General features: G+C 47.0%; 1 protein-coding gene across 2 annotated transcripts; it reads right to left on the bottom strand.

Annotated features, from left to right (window-relative positions):
• Positions 1 to 1,478: 1,478 nt before the first annotated feature.
• On the bottom strand, positions 1,479 to 22,901 carry DCP2 (decapping mRNA 2). Of its 2 annotated transcripts, XM_075890004.1 has the most exons (3): positions 22,353 to 22,901; positions 20,883 to 21,528; positions 1,479 to 4,288 (listed from the first exon to the last, which is right to left on the bottom strand). In XM_075890004.1, the coding sequence occupies exons 1-2, from the start codon at positions 22,746 to 22,748 to the stop codon at positions 20,896 to 20,898; spliced, it is 1,029 nt and encodes a 342-aa protein (XP_075746119.1). In that variant the 5' UTR covers positions 22,749 to 22,901; the 3' UTR covers positions 1,479 to 4,288; positions 20,883 to 20,895. The 2 variants fall into 2 exon arrangements, with proteins under 2 accessions (XP_075746119.1, XP_037279011.2); XM_037423114.2 differs by having other exon boundaries at positions 1,479 to 21,528; positions 22,353 to 22,900.
• Between the last annotated feature and the right edge of the window lie 544 nt (positions 22,902 to 23,445).

Below are 23,445 nucleotides of genomic sequence, written 5' to 3' on the forward strand. Positions count from 1 at the left end.
TGCATGGCAGCATAGTTGCACAAATCCTTGTGGTACAGCGCCGCTATTGCCACCAACAGCTACGATTACCTGGCAATTTTTAATAGTAAAAAGATAAAGAGGGCTAGAAAAGGAAGCTAATTATAACTGAAATAGAAAAACAGTTCTGTTTCAAGCATTCGTGGTGAATAAGCTGAGACACACAATACAAGTCGAACTTCTGTTGGCTATGACAATTAAGCATGACGTATCGTCAACTTACATGTTAAGGTAAGATAATAAAAAGATCAGTGCCTATGAATAATGGCCTGAAATGGCTTTTTGAGACTTCGATAAGAAAAACAGTAAATTAAACATAAAAATTATTTCTTGAATCCCCTTACTAAGATCTTTAAGATGAGTTCTAATTATTCCCATTATTATAATACAAACCAAATTTAGTCATTTTACAAAGCAGTAGAATGTTTGGTGCTGTATACTCCACGCATGCCCACGTTGTCACACATTTGTTTTCCAAATCACCTTGGAGATGCAAGTAATAGCAAAAATAAAGTCCACAATAAAAGGTAAAAATAAAATAGAGAGCTTATTTTGACTGAACTTCATAAAAGGAGTATTGCATTCTCGCGACCAAAAAAAAAAACTGTTCAGAGCACTAGGTTAGGTATGGGATTCAAGAGAAGGACGACAGTCATATCCCAATTTTAAATTGAAATAGCAGGAAGGAAACTACAGGGTATGCCAAGATACTGTATAATCGGTAAACGCCTGTTCTATTTAACATGGAATCAGTACTTCCGCATGCATTGTTTTATGCAGCACTTCAAGCGGCTAAGGATATGCTTCATGACATTGACACAAATGAAAAAGGAAAAAAATTGAGAGAACAAAATACACGCAAACTTGATTGACTAATTTATTTATATGAGGGGTTCAACATCCCCAAACCACCATATTATTATGAGACACACCGTAGTTGAGGGCTCCGGTAATTTCGACCACCTGAGGTTCTTTAATGTGCACCAAAATCTGAGCACACGGAAATACACGAAGGCAAGCACATGAATGTAGTTTTTGTTGAGACATCACCAGCTGTCATCCTCCTGTGCTCCACCAAAAGGTACGCGCAGACCTCATTGCCTGACCTCATTGGTGGTCGGGTGGAAAGGGAAAGTTATGTCGCCAGTACCAGCCTGGGAAGTGGAGTTAAGTCAGCGGTAATGTTCCACACGGTATAGGTTCTTAAGATACACGATACATTACCAAGTGTAATGGAAATACAAATATAGATATATAGCGTACCTAATATAGTATCTTACATGCACGTATCTTCGATACTGCCCAGCCCTGCAAGAGACGTACCATTGTGCAGAAGTATGCAATCCACAGCCTTGTTTAAGAAGGATGCGTTGGAGGAAACGTTTTTTCTTTGCTCAGTATGTGCTCCAACTTCAATGGTTGTGGCTGTGTAATTTGCAAGTGAACACAAAGTCAGCACGTGTTTTCAAATCAATTTATTTAGTCTCGATTGCAATAAGGTGAACATGCCGATTGGAAAACTGTGTAACACACATAATCTCGATGCATGAAGTTCAAGTTCAACAGATAAACATTCTGGAAAGCTAGTGAAGAAAAAAAGCTTGCATACGATGCAACAATAACCAACATTAAATAACCAATAACCACTGTCCCAATGAATGAGGCAGTATTTAATTTTTAGAGATGAATGGAGCCAGTCTCCCACAAATTCAAAACAATACCTTTTTAAAGAAATTCCAAAAAAAGTTTCCACACCTCAACCACGGCAGTCTGAATTGCCGAATTGCCATGGCATAGCGCATCACGACAGGCACAGAGAGAGAAACGCACATACTTTCCTTGCTCTCTGTCTCTGCTACGATGCGCTCCACCATTTGAATCATGAACCTCAACCGACTAAAAAACAACGTGCCTTATTGAGTTGTAGACTGTCGCAACCCAAGTGCTGCCAAAGATGAGAGTTCCAGATAGAAGAATAGAAATAAATTGATGCAAGTGCAGAACTCACGGGCACTCCTTCATAGCTGCTACTGCATGCTATTAATAATATCTAGGGTTTTATGTGCCAAAACCAAGGTACGATTATAAGAGACGGCGTAGTGGAGGGCTCTAAAAATTTTGACCATCTGGTGTTCTTTAACGTGCACTGACATCGCACAGTACACGGGCCTCGACCATTTTGCCCCCATCGAAATGCGACCGCCGTGGCTGGGGTCGAACCCACGACCTTCAGGTATGCAGCCGAGCACCAGAGCCACTGTTACACCGTGGCGTACTAGCTGCTACTGCAAATAAAGTGCACACATGCATCAGCAATGGTGCGACTTGTGCACTTAAGAGCTGTAGAGGTTTGGACAAACCGGAATAGATGTCTCAGACACTGCCCATTCATCGACTCCTCCCTTTTCCTTCGACTTCTATGCAGTTATACAAGATTGTGAATGTGCGTTAAAATGCCCAAAAGTACATGTGCCTCACAAGTATCTACATGTATGACGGGCACGTATATTTAAGAATGTCAATTCACTCCGTTTTAAAAAAATGTGCATGAAAGCGAGCTTATTTTTTATGTCAGAAAATACCAAAATGCACATCTTCGAAAGATGTTGAAAGTTTACCGACATATGGGAGTGATGCAGCAACATGTGCACAGGTGCCTCGTTAACAAGTGAAGCACTGGATTTGCTGCATTCATCACACCAAACCATCAGTAAAGAAACCCCTTTCTTGAGTTTCACACAATGTCCAACTCCTCAGAGGCAGCATTCGGCATTTGAATAGTGTTTCTAAAGTGTCACAGCGACAGGTGCATGAAGAAGGCACGAAAGTAATGGTTTGCGATTTCGCATCTACCCCAGCATCGCCTCTAAACTACAGACTATATTCCAAGAACACTACTGCAGATGTGTCAGAGCCAGACATAAAACTAGAACTTTCCCTAAGGCATAACTATCAGTTAAAGCGCACGAAAAAAACAGACATGAAGAGAGTAAGCGCTTGTCCTCTCTTCATGTCTGTTTTTTTTTCGTGCGCTTTAACTGATAGTTATACCATGCATATCCAACTAGCCCAACTTTCGATTCTGTTTCCCTAAGGCGTCAGTGATAGTTTGCACAATGAAATGAGTCACCAGAGCAAAAATGCTCCAGACTGTGCATAAAAAACAAAAACAGTGGATGCCAAATGCATGCCTCTTCCTAAAAAGCACATCAAGCTGACATAAAATTCAAGACAAGAAACAAAGAGTTGCACACGTTCTCGGCTATCCTGCCTGGAGAAATCTTGAAGATGACGCACTAACGGTCAGGTCTGGTGACATACTTCAAAGAATTACTTGAAGACATGGTTTTGTGACATGTGACCTCTGATGACAAGAGTAAAGAAAACTACCTGCAGCAGCACCACCACGTGGGAAAAAGCGTGATACAGCCACATTATACTAGGAACAAAAGCTTCCGAAAATTTCGGCGCTAACAACAATAGTATGCAGCAAGAGGAATGCATCTAAGCTTGAGCACAGACCAAGTGCAGTAGACTCAGGATAATTCAAACTCAGATAATTCATACTTTTGGCTGAATCAAACATAATTGAATCTTCTTTGGTTGGCCCTCTAATCTTTCAATGTGTCTAAAAGCCTCTTACTTCAAACTCCATCATTTGGTTAATTCATACTTTATGCGATTCCATACCAGAAAATATCTGCTGCTTTCCCACTACCATTTAAAAATTTGCTTGCTTATATAATCCTAACAGACTAAAAATGAAAAATAAGTGCCTCAGACTTTCAAGGAAAAAGGCTTTGCTAGTAAAAAAATGTTTGAAAAGAAGCAAACACATGGTAAACAGTGATGCTTCTCAACTGGTATAGAGAGCTTTGTGCTGAAGGCACATATAGCAAGAAAACAGTTGGCAATTTACGATTTCTTTAAAAGATCTGATCAGCAGTAAATGGCCGATAAACTTGTGGACCTTACATCTCTGCTTTCTGTTCATTACGTGCACATAGATTTTACATTTTAAATTGATAAAATTAATGCCTAATCATAATGTGTGATGTCACCTCACCCACAGTCATATTTGAGAACTTCTGATAATTCAAGCTTCTTTATCATTCAAACAAAACTCAGAGGTCCCTTGAAGTATCAATTAATGAGAGTCGACTGTAGTAAGAACAGGACCAAGGAGCACTCGACAGCAACTTGCAATATTGACTCCACACGGGCAGGCCCACTTTGACAGAGTCATTCTTGCGGAAAGTTGCACAGCTACCTACACACGAAAACAGCAAGATCAATCTCAATGCACTATATTAGTACCCTCCGCAAACACTTTGCCAAAAGGTGAAGAGATTACAACACATCACTTTCGAAATTTTATTACCTAACATGGTCTCTATCACAGCGCTAAATACTACCTGATGCGATGTGCAGCTTTGGTATTGAAGAGACAGATGCATCAGTTTAGAGCACATCCATAGTCAATATCGACATTGTTCCACCTATTCCAACACATAAGGCTCCCCTTTGCAGACGTCTTTTATTTGCAAGCAACAGTGCCTGACACATCAACTAGTGCGTGCAATACCACAAACACCAAAAAAAGAGGCCCTGCAACGCTCTAAGAGTGTTGCAGGGCCTGTTCAAGTATTCGCACATTATGAAAGTGCGCACATTGTAATTACAACTCGGTTTGACAATGGGTTTCTTGAAAAGCTTTGAATGTGTAAATGACAAACCAACAAAATGCAGAAAAGAAGTCATGCTTGGATGTTAATTTCACAATACTGAAAGTGTTACACAATTGTACAAAAGTCAAGTAATGAAGATACACAACGAGTATGTGCATCATTTTCATGTGTCAAGTACCTTGATAAGCAGAGATGAGAAAGCCGAAGGGTAGTAAAAGTGTTTCCACTTTCGACAGTGGTAATTTCAAAAGCATTAAGAAGTGTCCAACATGGCTTAGTGCATATAGACCACTCAATAAGGATGCACTTGCCGACACTAAATAAAAAATAGTCAATCGAAGCATAATATCCAAATTGCAAGGATATCAAGTTTCTTGCAGCTTGGTCATACTTCGGTTTTTGATTGAACAGAGCTTTCTTACTGCAAGTATGGCAACGTTTAAAAGAACTGACTACTGATATTTTCAACCCAGTTTTCCTACAACGCGACCGAAAGCTCACCCTTCGCAGTGTTCGCAGCTGCAGTAGTTACTCCCAAAAGCACGTAGTTATTTCATAAGCAGTATTTTTTTTTTACTTGAAAGGCTCTGAACACCAACGTGCCTTTTTGTCCAGCAAGGCTGAGAATTGATAGAGATGCCGGTGGCCCTTTCAGCGACTTGTGCATGTGGTCATTGTTCTGATTTCACAGAAGTTCCTGTAACTATGCCTAAATACATTTAGCCTAAACACATTTATTCTGAGCTTAACAACTATTTTTGAAAATAACAAGCCATTACAATGAGACGAATTGGCCTTATACAACTTCCCTGTACTTGTACCACGTTGCGTGCGCCTGCGCCCAAGGCTGATGCACCTGTGTTGTGGGTGACTTGTACTGCAGTCGTGACTCTCTCAACAACCGAGCTAAGTCAAATCACCGAAAACGTCGCTGCGCATCATTTCTGAGACAAAGTGTAACTAAAAAAAACCAGAGAGACGCTAGGTGGCGTCGAGCGGATCGGACGCGTTCGTCTCGGCTCCTCAAAATTTTGCCTGTTTTTGCATTAACTCTTTCCGGCACAGTGGTCACCTACGGTGAACACCCTTTCAACATTTTTTAGCAGCGACATCTAGGGGTTGAGCGAGCAAAGAAGTGTTTGCTTTTCCCTTTTAACTTTGCTGAAGATGCGGAAGATGGCGCTAGTTATCCAGGGGGCGTTTTTTCCCGCCAAAAAAAAGTTTTGCAACAAGCATGCCGTTTCCCGCGCTGGACCCTGAAAGATTCTACGGGCGCAAAGGTATGTGAGCCTGCACGTGAACTTTTTTGGTGTAACATGCAGCGGGAGGGTATTTATTACTGGCTGTACTAGTAAAAATGCGCTGCGGATCAGTTTCATTCTGTACAGCGACTTTATTCAGGGTGGTTACCTACGCTGACCACCGTGCATGAAAGGGCTACGGCAGGCCCGTAGGCCGGGGGGGGGGGTTTGGCTGAAGGCCCCCCCCCCCCCCCCCCCCGAGATTCTGATGGAGGGGGGTGTTTTACCGAAAAAAAATGTTAAAGATAAGTGTTTTTCAAGGCTTTCAGCAAGTACCCCCCTCCTCCGAGAAAAATTCCTGGCTACGGGTCTGTACCGAAGGGGAGGGGGGTCTCTGACTGGATGAAGAAAATTCGAAATAGAATAATTTTTTTCAATACGTTTCTTTCAGTTCAATATCAAGATATTCCGTCCGACAATGACAGCTATGCTGGAGGCGACAGCTCAAGTGACGGCGAATTTGTGCCGGAAGAGGATAACCACAATCACTCTCCCGAAGAACAATCCGTGACGCCGCAAGTAACTGAATGCGTCAGTGACTCATCGGACTCCGAAAGAGATGAGGAAACTACCCTCCCACTCCAAAAGGTTCCCGTGTGGAGCACTAAGTATCGGATGTCTCCACCGCTAATATTTTCACATGACTGCGGACTTCCACCTGACATACTCGCCATCAACAATATTACCCCATTTGGCGTTTTTAGTCTTTTGTGGACGCCTGAGTGGATTGACAAGATTGTTTTTGAGACGAATCTATACGCACAGCAAGAAAACAAGCGCTACGTTCCTACAACGGACAAAGAAATGCGTGCATTTTTGGGCCTCAATTTGTTGATGGGATTGAAAAGGAGTCCCAGCTATCGCGACTACTGGAGCAGCGCACCTGATTTGAATGACCCCTTCATTTCAAAAGTCATGACTGTGAACCGATTTGGATGGCTGCTGTCCCATCTTCACCTAAATGACAATTGTTTGCAGCCAGAGAGGGACGATCCCACTTTTGACAAGCTGTACAAGGTACGTCCACTTTTGTCAGAAATTTCCAGAACTTTCGCTCAGCACTACCTGCCAACAGAATATCTGGCCATCGACGAATCGATGATAAAATTCAAAGGTAGAAGTTCTTTGAAGCAGTATATGCCAAAAAAGCCAGTGAAAAGAGGCTACAAAGTTTGGATGCTCTGTGCTAGTACAGGCTATAATCTCAAATTTCAAATTTATACTGGAAAGTCTAACGACGGTGTTGAAAGAGACTTGGGTGCACGTGTTGTAAAGACACTGGTTGATGATTTGGCTGGAAAGTACCACCGGGTATTCTTTGACAACTATTTCACCAGTTACTACCTGCTGAAAGATCTCGCAGAAGCCGGGATATATGCGTGTGGTACAGTAAATGCCAGCAGGAAGCACTCACCTAATCTCAAATCCGACAAGATGATGAAGAGAGGAGACACTGATTACTCAGTGAGCAACGACAAACTCTGCTGTTTGAAGTGGCGAGACAAGCGAACAGTTCACCTGTTGTCAAACTTCCACGACCCTGCCGACGAAGTTCAAGTAAACAGAAAAGAGAAAGACGGAGCCATTACTAAGGTGAACTGCCCTGCAGCACTTCAAGAATACAATAAGAACATGAACTTTGTCGATAAGTTTGATCAGCTGAAAGGGCAGTATGAGGTAGATCGGAAATCACGCAAGTGGTGGCACCGGATATTTTTTCACCTTCTTGACTGCAGTGTTGTCAACGCATTCATCATTTTTCGGGAACATGCTGGTTCCGAAAAAATGACCTTGAAGGACTTTAGAAGAAGCTTAGTCTGACAGATGACTGCCGAAGCTCTTCTAGATCCTACAGATAAACGTAAGTCATCTGTCGGCGCAGGGGCCGAACTGAAGAAATTCAAACCCTTTGTGGACTTCGCCATGCGTACAACAGCGTCCAACCATCAACCAACAAGGTGTTCACCACGAAGGTGCGCGAACTGTAGCACAAAGGCACACCCATCTCGAACCATTTGGATGTGTCAAACATGCAACGTGCCACTCTGCCTTCGGAAAGAAAAAAACTGTTTTTCAGAATTCCACAAGAAGTGACTCCCTCTGTGCACAGCGCAAAGTATGCTGCTACATTGAAAACGACCAGTTGTTGCATATGTGCGAAACATAGACCCTTCCGGCACGGTGGTCATCAGTGGTGACCACCTTCTGGGAACTTTGTTAAATGTCGTAATTTTTTTTTCGTGCGTGCAATGTGTTATTTGTGACCTTTTATCATAATTTTTGCATTAAAATTCAAAATCTGAAGCAAACCCAAATTCTGTGCTTGAAAGAGTTAAACTTCGTGGCTTCTTTACAGCAAACGCAGAGTGTGTCTGGAAGTACGACGTTATCATTTTGACACCAAGTTATCAGGACAACGACACCGATTTCTTCCCTTCTGAAGTGACCAAGGACTTGGCATGCCCGGCCGCCAGGCTAGGACTAGCGGCGGACTGGGAAGCAGTGCATCGACTACCAGCAACTCTCCTGGACGTGCCAATGCAGCAGCCAATAACCCAATGGACGACGACCAGGTAACGGCAAAGGAAGCCACGGACACGGAAGATCAAAATTTGAGCACAGAACTGGGCTCTGCAGAAAATTTCCTCAAATACTCCCCATCGTCTGACGAGGTGATACAAGTGGAGTCAGCCAGCGGCAACGCGAGGAAACACCATGAAGCATCAAATGGAGCTGACGACGAGGCGAAAGACGGTCAGTGGCAGCTTGTTCTTTCATTACGCAAACGTAAGAGACTAAGGAAGCAAGCGCAGGCCATGGAAGATCCCAGGCAAGTTGGTGATTTTCAGCAAACTTTATCACTAAGTCTTGAAAAAAGAACAACTAATGACTTAGCGTCTCTGGCAGACAGCAGCTTCAGAGACAGCGAGAGGAACGCGGGTGGCAGTTACGGAACGCCTGAGCGGGCGCACGGGAGTAGACGCGACTCGTTGGGTGCCATGAGAGGCCGCCGCCGCTCACGTGCGACGCCTCTACCCAAGAATGATATGAAAATTATTATACGACCCAAACCAGGACTCGTGGTGAGAGGACCAAGCTGGGAGATTACGAATCCGACATCATTAAACCTCCAAACAAAGGAACACCCCAAAGAACCGTCATTTCACAGACACTTTTCAATGTCACCATGACGGGCCTTGCAGGAAAACTCAAAGATATTGCCGGTCTACAACATGCGATATATGCAGACAATATTACGGTACGGACAACCACAGGCAGCCTAGCAGAGAAAGAAGATAGGTTACAACAGGCAGCTAGCACCATAGAAGAGTACGCAAGGATATGGGGTCTTCAGTGCTCAGCCGAAAAATCAGAGTTTATTCGCTTCACGAAGAGAAAAGCACGGAGTATCGACCCGAATCTAAAGCTGGAAGTCAAGCTCGACGGAAATGTCATTCCGGAGAAAGATACCGTACGCATACTAAGAATGTGGCTTCAAGCTAATCAGAGATGTCTGCACAAACTAAATCAACTCAAAACATCAGTACAGCAGATCTCACGCATGATCTCGCGAATAACAAACACTCGTAAAGGCATGAGAGAACAAGATACCCTAAAATTGGTCAAAAGCCTCGTCATCAGTCGCATTACATACTCGCTTCCGTATCAAATTATGAACAGGGAAGAGAAGGAAAAAGCAAACCAAATAATTGTAATGGCCTACAAGACAGCCCTGAGATTACCGCAGATTACTTCAAACGACAAGCTACTGGCGCTTGATCTTCATAACACAATTGAAGAATTATCCGAGGCCAAGTTACTAGTGCAAGAAAATCGCCTTCTCCAGACCCCAACGGGCAGAGCAGTCCTAACAAAACTAGGACGCGATACTTTATTACAAACACATCAAGAAACTAAAGAAGTACCAAGCGAACTTAGAGAATGGTACACCGTATTGCCAATACCAGAAGAAAGGTAAGGGCTGACTACATAGACAAAAAGACAAGATTTCTGAACACGGCCAGATTCACTGACGCCGCGCCTTATCAGACCAATGCAAAGAGATATGTGTGTGTAGCCACCGACCATAGAGGGAAAATTACAGCCTGCGCTTCAATAGATCATACGTCGACACACACAAGCAGAAGAAGTTGCCATAGCACTCGCAATAAAAGAGGGATGGACGCAAAACGCTCCATTAACAATCATTACAGATTTGCAAAAAGCTTGCAGAAACTATCTAAAGGGCGAAATTGGAGCACAGGCGCTCTGTATATTGGTTGGGACAGGATGGGACCCCACAGTGAAATACGTACAGGCTGTGACTTGGGCACCGGGGCACGAGGGCGTGACAGGGAACCTGCGCACGGACGAGGCGGCTCGAGGCTTTACAAATCACCGAGCCACTCAAGCCAATGCAAGTGATGACCCTACACCCCTTTACACCCCTGGACCCTTGTTTCGCAACGATTTTAAAGTACTACAGAGAAAATAGGCAACTGTATCCACGTCCTCATAGCAAGCTCAGCGCTACGGAGGCAACAGCGCTAAGAAGAATACAGACTAACACTTACATAAACCTGCACACTCTTCACCTGATCTACCCCACGGCGTACAGAGATATATGCCCGTGGTGTGGAGCCACCCCAACACTTTTTCACATCACGTGGAGGGGAGGACAGGATGGCGTCGTGCAGGTCGGACGCGTTGCGATCGGCTCCAGTGATTTCTCCGCTTCTTGGTGTTATGTGAGACCGCATTCACCCGAAATTGGGTCGCAACGGACTTCTAAGAACACCGGGACACTGTGGACACAAGAATCACACCGGTGGGTGGACTATTTGTACATTAATAAGTGACTTTTGTGACGACGACGCTGAGTGTGCAGCTACAGACGCCGCCGTTCGGCCCGGCCGCGCCGTTGTTTGCGTGGTGCACAGGCACCGCGTCTCAAACATAAAAGGACTTGTTCTCGCCACATTAAAAGATGGAAGATGACTCATAGAAGACCCCCGGGGGACGCTGAAGAGGATAACAAGGATTCCGGGTGGATTACGGTGACTAAAAGACGATCGGAAGTGAGGAAAGCCAGTAGAGCTGCTGGCGCCGGGACGCCGGCGTCTAAGACGAATATTCAAAAACCTACGCCCGGCCGTCACAGCTTCAGAGATGTAAAGAAAAACCTTATAAGGGGAAGCAAGATGCCACCGCTGCCATGTGAAGACACTAAGGTCGTCGTGAGGCCGAGAGGTGGTCTGTGTATTAGCAAGTCTGGCGCGTCTGTCGTGGCAGAGGCCACATGGAGTGCAGCGGGGTTCGGTCCGGAAGAGAAAAACACGGACACAATGTGCCCTAATCACCTGCGAAATATTATGGTCGTCAGTACTTCGAGCCAAGAGAATGTTAAGCGCTACATTAACGTTGAAGCGATTACGGTGGCCGGACAGCGCCACGAAGTCAGTGCATATGTTGCTGCTCCGCATGCCACCTGCAAGGGAGTCATCCATGGGATTCCTCTTAGTGATGATCCAGGAGCCATTGACCGGAAGATTGTCAACGCGAGAAATCCACTGGCCCTCAGAGCAAAAAAATATCAAGAATACCGGCGTAGTCATAGTGCTGTTCGACTGGTACAAGGTTCCCAAATATGTTTCCTATGGCGGCACCCTCATCAAGTGCACTTTATACAGGAAGCAAGTTGATGTTTGCTATGCCTGCGGCCGACTAGGACACCGCTCTGACGCCTGCCCGACGGCCGACGCTTTAGTCTGGAAGGCTTGCAGACAAGCTATCCAGCAAGAAGAGGATCATGTTTGTGAACCAATATGCAGTTTGTGTGGCGCAAAGCACCTCACCGCATCCAGGGAATGCCAGCACCGATATCGGATACCCTATGTCGTCAGGCGCAGGCGAGGCCTTAGGGTCCGCACCCTTCGGGAGAGGTCTCCATCCGTCAATGTCGATGGCTTCCTCGATCAACGACTGTCATCAGCAGGGCCAGCCCGGACCATCGACTCCTGGAGGCCGATTCAAATCACGAGAGAGATCCAGAACCAGAGGCAGCTACAGGAGTCGTTCCACGCCCAGATTGCGTCCCGGATCCCGTTCGAGATCCGGGGCCCGTTCCAGGTCCAGGACACGGTCTTAATCCAGGGGTGGCACCAGACCACGTCGTAGCTCCGGTGCCCGTTGCGGATCCGGTCTCAGACCTGGCCAGGGAAAGACTGACGCACCGAGCACCTGACCGGACCCCTCGCCCCGGACAGACTGCAAGCACGCACGGGGACTGCAGCTGTCCCGGGCAGTCCATGCCACCGAGGACCAGAGCAGGGACAAGTCAAACCTAACCTGGGCCGACAGGGTTCGTAGTAATGACGGCGAGCAACCCATGCAATGCGACCCGTCCCCAGAGCATGCTAGAGACGTGGAGATATTACGATTGAAAAAGGAAAACGCGAAGATTAAGGATACGCCTACTAAAATGGCAAATGAAATGGCGGAGTTTAAAAGAATGCTGAGCACAATGCACAGCAAAACTGAAGGCGAAACCAGCGATACGCCGGTTCCGGCTCCTATTGGTGATGGGCCCATGGCAACCAAACGCAGAGCGGTAGTAAGCAAGCTTAAGAACACGGAATCTCAAGTCGAGGAGATTAGGCAAACGCTGGTTACAATTACAGAGAACATTAAGATGGTGGCAGGGAGTGTAGCTAGCATCACGGAGAGTGTTAGGCAGATGCAGGCTGCACTCAGTGACCCAGTAGAGGGACTTAGGTCAATGAATGAGTGCATCATTGCGCTAGAAATTCATGCCAAACTGCCTAAATTTGCGCCAAAGGGTGCATCGCCTGGCAACGTGGAAATGGCCATTCCCGTACAAGTCGATAGCCGAGGAGCTAATTATGAAGATGAACAGATTTTTTGAGCCACACTGACCCCCCCAGGGCGGTGATCAAAGTAGAATCCATAATGAATAACGATAAAGACACTGTCTGTATTTGGCAATGGAACTGCAGGGGGTACGCTGGTAAAAGAGCACTCCTGCAGCAGTACTTTGGAGCAATAACGAAGAAACCTCAAATTATAGCACTTCAAGAGACCTTAGCCTCTGCAGCGTCCCTTTCTGGTTACCGGGCAGTCCCTGGCCAGTCAGGAGGACGAGGTGTCTGCACAGTTATAAGTAAAAAGCTGACGCACGTCGCCCACAACTTGCACATGGCCAGATGCAATATCGAATATGTAATGGTAGAGATCCTACTTCACACATCAAGGTGCAATCAGCGGAAAAACAGTGTTTTTTGTTTTGAATGTCTACAGTAACCCCAGGCACAGGCGCCAGCCTTTCAAGACGTTGCTCGAGAGGGCAGTTGAATTAGCCGGTCCTCGGCAGCTTGTCATAGTCGGTGACTTCAATGCGCCACATGACTTATGGGGATACGTGTATGAGACGAGAAAAGGTCGCAACCTCTGGCAGGACGCCACCGAACTAGGCCTTACCTTAATCACTAATAAGGCTTTTCCTACGCGGATAGGCAACTCTGCGACCAGAGACACGACGCCAGACCTCGCTTTCATCAAGAATGTCGAAAAGACTACATGGGCCAACACCGCCATCGATTTTGGCAGCGACCACTACGTTCTGCAAACTTCTATTATAGTGGACCGTAGCAGAGTCCGAGAGTTCACGGTGGTTGACTGGGATCTTTTTTGCAGCATTCGCAGTACAAGGGCCAGTGCTCCTGACAATTTCTAGGAATGGTGCGAGGGCATCCGCAGAGATACCGCCGCTGCCACCAAGAAGATAAAAGACAGATTTAAATGTGAAGAAGATGGACAGTAGGCTTGTCCACCTGCTCGAAGCCAAGACAGCTCTATTTTCTCTATGGAAGAAGCAGAGGCACAACCGTAGGCTGCGGCAAATAATATCAAAGTTGAACAAAGAAATCGAACAACATTGCGACGCACTGTGCAACCAGCAGTGGGACGAGTTGTGCGAGTCCGTCGACGGTCAAATCAGAAATGGCAAGTCCTGGCACCTTCTGAAGCACCTCCTGGACGAGCACAGCACTAGAGCCAACCAGAGACACACTTTAGCCCATGCCCTTCACGAAGCCACCAAAGAACAGGGGGTTGACGAACTCGTTACCCGATTAGTTTCCAAGTACCTGCCGGTCGAACGAGAGGACGAAGACGGCGTGTTCCCAGAGTATGGCGGTCCTCCTCTATCTGAACTAGACGAAGACTTTTCAGAGGCTGAGATCAGGAGAGTGATACAAATGCTCAATCACAAGTCAGCACCAGGGCCAGACGGGATCACGAACAGAGCCCTCAGAAACCTCGACGACGCATCCATAGAACGTCTATCTGGTTTCATCAATGAAGCATGGAAAACGGGAAGGGTTCCTGAGGAACGGAAGCTAGCTGACACCGTACTGATTCCCAAGCCAGGAAAGTCTCCTAGCGTTGAGAATCTTCGCCCCATTTCCCTCACGTCGTGCGTGGGCAAGGTGGCAGAGCACGCAATTCTCAACAGACTTAACGACTACCTGGAGAAAAATGAGATTTATACGCACAATATGATTGGGTTTCGTACCGGCCTTTCAACGCAGGATGCAATGCTGCTCATTAAGCACCAAGTCCTTGATGGATACTCTAGAGATACAAAGGCTCTTCTTGGCCTAGACCTAGAAAAGGCCTTTGACAACATCAAGCACAAATTCATCTTGGAGACTGTGGCGAAACTCGAGCTTGGGCCCAGGCTGTACAACTACATTAAGTCCTTCTTGTCTGGAAGAAAAGCGAGGCTGCGCATGGGGAACTTCTTCTCTGATGACGTACCACTCGGACATCGAGGCACGACCCATGATCTGTGATTTCTCCGGTGCTGTTCAATCTCTGCATGATCGGACTGTCGAAAAGACTGGCTAGCGTGGACGGCATCAAGCATACCATCTACGCCGACGACATCACAATCTGGTGCGTTGGCGGCAGCGAAGGCCAAGTGCAAGATGCCCTTCAAGAAGCAGTCGCCGAGGGGGAATCGTACTTGCGCCAAACGGGACTTAGATGCTCACCCACCAAGTCGGAGCTCCTGCTCTATAGAAAAGAATGAGGTGGCCGAACTAAGGGATGAAAACCTGTCGAAGAAAGCGATATACACATTTACACGAGTGACGGCGAGGAAATCCCGAAGGTAGACACCATTCGGATCCTCGGCATGTTTATTGAAGCGAAGGGTGGCAACGGTACTGCTCTGCGGAAGATTATCGCCAAGACTGACAACGCCTTTCCAGTCGTCAAAAGAGTCTCTGGGAGACATAGAGGCCTTAAGGAAGACAATTTGTTAAGGCTCATCAATGCGTTTGTGCTCTGCCACTTTACCTACACCGTTGCCATGCACAACTGGCTTAGGTCGGAGTGGGACAAGCTCAACGTGATTATCAGAAAGACCGTCAAGAAAGCACTGGGGCTTCCCGTACGTACATACACCGAGAACTTGCTCGCGCTCGGTGTGCACAACTCTGTTGCCGAGACAGCCGAAGCGCAGCAACGCTCGCAGCTGGCTCGCTTGTCCACTACGACGGCTGGTCGGCGCATACTTGGTGAGCTAGGTTTTAACCCAATGAAGCTAGAAAAAAATAACGTGCATATATCAAAACATATACAGGAAAACGTCATTGTTGCCCCAATACCCCGCAACACTCACCCTGTACACAATGAGGGACGTCGTCAGGCAAGGGCGACGGCTCTACTGATGCAACTGGGAAAAGGTGGCGTAAATGCAAGTTTCATTGACGCTGCAGCATATCGAGACGGCAAAAAGTTCGCAGCGGTGGTCGTGGATCAGACGGGCTCGACTACGAACTGCGCCACGGTACGCACAACGAATCCCCAGGTGGCCGAACAAGTGGCCATTGCACTCGCTCTGCTAAATGGTCGGCGCGAAGAGGTGTATGACTCCAAATCCGCAGTCAGAGCCTTTCAGAAGGGCCGCATATCAACACAGGCAGCCAGGATCTTGAACAGCTCCACCAGCGATACGATTGTGCCTCACACCATACACTGGTTCCCCGCGCATGTCGGCTCCGTAAACGGCGTTGCACTGAACCCGAACGAGTCGGCCCACACAGCAGCGCGTGCACTCACTGACCGCGCAGCTCTCGACCTGAGCGACGGCTCCAGTGCCGACGACGTGGGACATAAAGACACACCTACTACACACAACGAGATTACGAAGTATTACTACATGGCGAGGCGGGCATTCCCAATGCCACATTCAAAACTCAATAGAGCACAGGCCGTCTTGTTGCGCTTACTTCAAACCCATTCGTACCTGTCGTTAGCATACCTCAATGCAATTTATCCTCACAAATTCCCCGATGCCGCCTGCGCCGCTTGCGGGCAGACCGCTACGTTAGCACACATGCTCTGGGAGTGCGGGTCGCTTGGGCCGACTTATAGCAAACCCGAGTGGGATGCGCTTCTGCACAGCCCAGAACTTCAGGACCAAATCCTGGCCGTCCTGTGTGCCCGCGACAGGGCCGTCAGGCTAGACCTGCCGGTCCCCATGTGGGAGTAGCCGGGTGACGCGTGGCAACCTCAGCGTCTGCACTGGACCATAATAAAGTTGTTCTCACTCACTCTCACTCACATCACGTGGGAGTGTGCAGAGCACGATGAAGAACACGACACCACTGGCACGTGGAAGGAATGGGAGGCGCTGCTGTCTAGCCCAGCCCTAGTGGATCAGCTGCGACTGATCCACAGAGCTGAACGAATGGCTCGCGCCAGTGGGGCCCCGGAATAGGGGCACCACCCTGCCGGACAGACTTCGGTCTACACCCCGTATATTCCTCGGGGCACTGGAGTTCAAGCCTGTCTGGATTATGTATATCATAAAGTTTTGTACTACTACTACTACTAAAAAAACCCACGTCACTCCAACATCTTAGCAACATGAAAACTGCGTGCACGGTTTCATGACCACGTGGAAAAGTTGCTCAAGACGCGCTGATGAGCACGGGATCATAACGTCATGCGAAGATAGCACCACTTTATCGCACTACTAACAAAGGCCTATAAGTACAGTTTTCTGGAGTAATATTTCTTTACTATAAAGAAGCAAACAATATTTCAATACTAACTGGAAAATTGTCTACCGCGTACACTAGTTTACGATCACGTGACAGGGCAGCTCAGATATTTTTGGAGTTTCTGCCACCAAGTGGCGCTACAGGCTATTTTAGCGATTTTCAATGAAGAAATAAAACTTTAACTCCACTTCTCATGAGAAACATAGGGTTGGTTTGAGTCACTATGAGATACAATCTTTCCATTCGTGCAGTCATCTCATTTCATGTTTTGGGCAGTTGTCGGCACCTTTAAAGAAAACCTTACTTTGCACGGCACGGCACAGCGTTGCATAACAAGACAGAATGTTCTCGTTGATAAATGCAACACTTACACATAACTCTGGCAGTTCAACATAGAGAAATACCATCAACCACCTCAAGTAGGTCATGTCTGAACCAGTGCCTTCTTTATAAAATTTGTGCCGCGCACATTACGTAGGGCGGCTCACGGACGCTTGTTCTCGCCGCCACCACCAGGGGCGCTGGGCAAACAGGGTCTCGACTGCCTCGGCAACCCCACTGCTGTCATTCCGTCTCAGTTCATTCACATTGGTCGCGAGCTGCTGTTCAGATCAGGCGTGTTCAGTGTTTATCTTCACATTGCGAGACAGTTGCCGACAACTTATTAGCATGCCTTACGGTAACCTACTGTTGTGTGCTTTTATGTAAATCCGACGAAAAAAAGAAAACAGCAGCGATTTCTTTTTACGAGAAACCCGCTGACGCGGATGCACGATGGCTTTCCGCAACACGACGTAACAAGTGGTTGCCAAATACCACCTCATGCTACACCAAAATATGCAGTAAGCATTTCGAAGAAGATGACTTCATAGAAGGCAAGCATCTACGCCTAAAGGAAGGTGCTGTGCCGTCAGTTTTTTAGGAGTATCTGCCGTATCTTCAGCCAAAGTCAACACTGGCGCGGGATACAGCAAACATCGGCAAAAGAGTGAGCACTACAATTGCGCAAATTGGCTCCACGAGTCTCACAGCGATACAACGATTGCTGCTAGCAGCAGCGTCTACTTCGTTGGGGGAGGATATGTTTGATTGCTGCTCCATGGACACATCAACGACAGCCAACTCGAGCGATCAAGACGTCTAAGTAAACAGCAGTTTCACCTCAAGTCTGCTTGTTACAGAGAGAGAAGTGGAAAAAAAAAGAAAAAAGTTTGAGGAGCCAGTTGCTTCGACTGTCGCAGACCGTTGACAAGTATAAGACTGAATTGAAAAAGCCACACTAAAATTCTATGGTGGCGGATATTTCTTATATCAAGAAAAGGTCGGAAGAAAAGGAGCCTGCAGCTCTGTGCTTGATTGATCAAATTCAGAACTTCAGGAAGAAGAGGCCAAGTTGGTCTGAGGGGACAACTTGACATGTAGTTTTGAGGCATCTGTCGGCAAGAGCATATGAACACATTCGTGGGAAATGCTTTTGAAGCTTCGTTACAGAAAGATGCTGAGTAACTACATAGGAAGTACAAGCGGAGAGACAACTTCTGCAAGCTCGCTAAAGTTCGCTTTAAAGTGGAAGCCGAGAGCCCGACTGTATCGTTGATGAAATGAAGATAAAGGAAAAGCTGCAGTACAATAAACAGCAGGACTGCTTTGTGGGGCATGCAGATGTCTCCTTGGAACAACAGGGTGGTGACCTCACCTTAGTGAGCTCTCTTCTGTGCTTCATAATCACTGGGCTCTCGACTACGTATGGCATACCAGTAGCCTACTATTTTACCAAGGGGTTAACAGGCCCACAGCTTGACGAATTGTTGATTTTTGTGCCTGAGAAAGTAAAGGTCTGTGGTTTCAGGGTAATTCGTTTAGTGAGTGACAACCACAAAGTGAATGCCAATGCTATGAAACTGCTGGGAGATAGTCATCTTACATACAGGGTAGAACATCCCTGCGACTGTGACAGGCTCCTGTTTTTAAGTTATGATCCATGCCACGTTTTTAAAAAAAATGCTGATTCTGTTTTTGGCTCATGACTTTGGCCCGAAAAGAGAGGTCTTATCCTGTTACATAAAGAAGCTCTGCCATCTGCAGGACCTGGTTGTGAAGCCTGTCCACTACCTCAGTTGAAAGCATGTATACCCCAACAAAATAGAAAAAATGAATGTTGCAAGCGAAATTTCTCTCTTGATGTTACTGCGACCTTGGAGCACCTCAGGGACCAAGCTGGGCACACCTTAAGTGCCTCGTTTGCAGCTGCAGGCCAGACCATCATTTTCATGCAGAACATTTATCCTTTATTTGTGCTGCATGACAAGAGCAACACGACCCAGCACCTCCACAAGAAATGGCTAGACACACTAAACTTTGATGATACCGAAGATGCCAGACCAGAGTGGCTTGAGGTAACACTGCCTATCTACTTGGACAAGCTGAAAAAGAGATGTGGAAATCTAAAGGAACTTTTGACGAAAGAAACGTAGGAAGAATTGCTTTTGACCACATATTCCACAGTTGCTGCATCAGGTACCTGTTCACAGAGGAAAAGTTCTTGTTCGTTCTCATTTGCAAGTTTAACAGTGGCCCGATAGAGTCACTGTCTGGCACATTGCGAGTGTCCTACGGTTGTAATGACATGCTGCACTTTCGTTCCTTGTCTGGCTTGGAGAAAGTTCTAAAAACTGGAATTGCAGCATTCAGCATGGCATCAGATTTGCTCACAGTGAATGATCACAAATGTCCACAGGTACTTTGCACACTGCAGCTTCCCCTTCACCAACACAGCAGCTTCCTTAACTACAGAGAGCTACATGTGTTTTGCAACGACTCTCCACAACACTTTTGCCATGGCAGCTGCCTTCCCTTGAAATTTCGGCAACTGCACACGTTGGCGGTTACATTGCCCGTGTAATAAACGAGCACATGCTATGCGGAAGTTGCACAGCAATCTGCTCGAAGCCTGCAAGTAATCAACCGATCTTTCAGTTAACTCACAGCCAGGATCGAGGCGGGCTGCTTTACCCGTCGAACCAGTTGCTGTTCGCCCTTGACGTACTGAGGTCATTTGCTGATCGTGCCCTGAAGGACAACCCCACTCTGCAAAAGACATTGTCAACCCTAGTGGAGCATGCTGTGCCAGCCCTGTGCGCTTCAAACAGGGTGGCACACGCGCAGCACCGCAATGGGTTTGGTGCCCCACTTAAAAGAAAACAGACCTATCCTCAATATTTTGGGCTCAAACTGCAAGGGCGTGTGACAGCCACTGTGCCCACACAAGGTTTTTATCGCGGCTACAATCGCTGAATGAAGTTGCCTAGTCTTTCAAATTGCAAGCTTTTGCACAACACCCGTAAGCGAAGAACATGACGCTAAGTGAATACTAGAAACATAGCACTCGATTACCAACTTTCATTAGCAGACGAACCGATAGATTTTTGTGTCGTTCTGTTCTCGCACTATAGCAATAATCTTGACAATGTAGTTCTCACCAGTACAACATTCCCAATAACAGAGGAACACTTGGCAATGTAGTTCTCACCAGTACAACGTTTCCAATAACAGAGGAACAATGATTATGCTTGATGTCACTGTGAGAAAAACACATAAATAACTTCTCTTTTTCCCAATTACTGTGTTTCTTAAAATAAAAAAAATCTTTTGCAATTTATGTAACACCATGCAGTGACAGCAAGATGATTCAGTCACGACACTGTCGGTAACTCCAGGTGTATCTAGTGCAGCCCCCCACCCCTCCCCCGTGCAGGCCATATCAACATATCAAATCAACTCACACTGAAAGAATCTCTAGAAGTCAAAGACATTAGAGAAGGCGCTCCGGTCCAGAGTAAAGTTTGTCCATGACGGTGCGCTGAAGAGCGGCACCGTGCATTGTTGATTCCTGGGGGAACGTTCTACGCCATTTTTCGAACGCTCGGCGGCGTTTCTCGCCAACACGGGTGTCGAACATCCCTTCTGGCGCAGTATGTCAACCATTTCGTTTCGGTACAGGCCAGCAAAGTACTCCTTCTGCTTCAGTTTCTCTGCATCGGTGATGGAAGGCATGCCCTCACTTGGCTGCTGCTGTTGCAGCAGACGGTGTCTGTTGTTGAAGACCCACTTGCGGATTTTCTTCACAAAAGGCATCACCATGAAAAAGGCGTTCACGTTCAGTCCCAGAGAGCTCAGGGGCGACTGGTCGCGCTTGCTGGCTGGCAAGTCCGCAATGGCGAACCACTCGATGCTTCCGATTTCTTTGCGCGTCCGGGGGCTGAACTGCGTGCTCATGGGAACGCCGGCTATGATGTAGAGACGCGTCACGTGGTCATGAATCTGGCGCTCGATGAACTCGTTCTTGGAGAGAAGCGGGGTGATGTCGTAACCGGTCTCTTCTAGCACTTCACGGGCCGCACAGATGTGTGGTTCCTCTTCCTCATTCACCTACAAGAACCAGAGTGAAACAATGAATGATGAAACGAGCACGAGAACCGGGATAGATCATCCCCATCAGCATGACTGTGCCCACTGCAGGGCAAAGACCTTTACCATGTTTTACGAATCAACAGAGTTCTGCGCTTGCTCTGGCCATGTTATAAACCGCAAACTTTTTAATTACATCTGCCCACATTACTTTCTGTCTGCCCATTGCATGCTTGCCTTCACTTCGAATCCAGTTGGCTGCTCTTTATGACCAATGGTTATCTCGCCTACGCTCTATGTGCTCTGCCTGACCCTGACTATAGATTGGTTCACCAAGAAATGCTTCGCATTTAGAAATCACAAAGCTCCCTCCATTTCTCGCGGAGCGATAAAAGTGGCTTTATTTTTGGAAAAAAACTTGTCGCAAGGGGAATTGGTAACTATAACAAAGATCCGTGTCTGCGAATTTTTAGGAATGACACAAGTCACAGCCCAATCGAGACAGAGGTCCAGCGGCAAATCAAGGCTTGAACACTAAACATAGAAACTACCCCACTTAGGAACCCTTAATATTATCAATGGAGATTGCGGACCTCCCTTTGTCAAAGAGGCAGCTGACGCAGTCGGGTCTCCTTGTCGATACGTCGGCTCCAGCAATTGGCGGATTTATATGAGCGTCCGCGACAGCTTTGCGGACGCAGCCGGTCATAGGAAATGGCTGGCAGGCTGCGTCCGCAGAGCTGCTAACGGACGCCCAACTATATCTATCTTATAACAACGACTGCTCAAAGGAAAGGCCAGCCTGCAACGCCAAACAGAACCTTGCCCACAGCCTTTCATCGTACCTTGCCTTTGGGGAATCCCCAGGTCGCCTTAGCCCAGTAAGACTGCACTAAGAGGACGTTCTCGAGGCTTTCGTCGATCAGTATAGCACCGAAGGTCGGAACAGCCATTTTGTACTCTTTCCATCTGTTCAGGATATGGTCTAGATCGGGCAGGTGTTCCCGCAGCGAAGGCACGTGATGGAATATCATCTGCGTGAACTCCCGCATGCTGCACTGCGGGCACATGGGGTTCTCGGGGCAGTAGAAGTCGAGGTAGAACCAGTAGGCGAGCTCCACTTGAAAGCATAGCCGAACCGGGTCTTCGCGCTCTTCCTCAGGTATGTTGATGATGAAGCGTGAACACAGGTCGTCCAGTATCTCCAACGGAGCCTGTCTGGGCGTCGCGATGAGCGACATTTTGTAGTACCGAACAGTAAACTGTAACTCGCGCAAGAACGCTCACATGTCAAACTGCGGTCGCGGTGGATGTCATAGCTGACACAAAGCAGTAGTGCGCAATCGGTGCAACGAATGGGAACAGTTTCAACAGCGCCTCCTCTATTTTTTTTTTTTTTTTTTTTCAGTGCCCGGGCGAAGGAGTGGATTTCAAAGAAAAGCAGCCGTCAGTGCTAGTGCGGCGTTTTGCCGCCAGGCGCCGCAACTAGAGTAGAGATGCCGTTGCGTCGTCTCTCGCGCAAACGAATGCCGCGGCTGCCTATGAAGCTGCTATACGGCTCGGTTTTCAGCTGTAATCGCACTTTTTAAGGTGTAATGGAAACTTGGAAATGAAAATCGCGAAGCATTTGTTGTTTTGGACGTCCCGCTCATTTCAAAGGCTTGAGTCGTTCGCGAATACTTGATCAAGGCGCTCGCGCATCGTGTGCTAGGTGGATACCAGATAGCTCATGCGAGTAATCCGCAGAAGATCGCTTTGTCACCGCTGCGTTCGTTTTACTGAGGGTTACTTTTTTGACTAACCGAAAGTCGATTTTTGAGAGAAGCCTTTGCCAGGAGCTACTATTGATAGCTTGGGTGCCTAATGTTCACCGATGCTTGGTATACTGTCCAGTGGCGTAGCACATTATGCGCAAGCCTAGAGTTTATGCACCAAATA

Source organism: Rhipicephalus microplus, chromosome 3, assembly GCF_043290135.1.
Source record: "Rhipicephalus microplus isolate Deutch F79 chromosome 3, USDA_Rmic, whole genome shotgun sequence".
Lineage (NCBI taxonomy): Eukaryota > Metazoa > Arthropoda > Arachnida > Ixodida > Ixodidae > Rhipicephalus > Rhipicephalus microplus.

What these genes read in the sequence shown, in the direction of transcription:
- DCP2 (XM_075890004.1), bottom strand. Translation starts at nt 22,748, where the DNA reads ATGTCGCTCATCGCGACGCCCAGACAGGCTCCGTTGGAGATACTGGAC. An exon ending in GGGGATTCCCCAAAGGCAAG is followed by an intron (nt 21,529 to 22,352) that starts GTACGATGAAAG and finishes TGGTTCTTGTAG; the next exon opens with GTGAATGAGGAAGAGGAACC.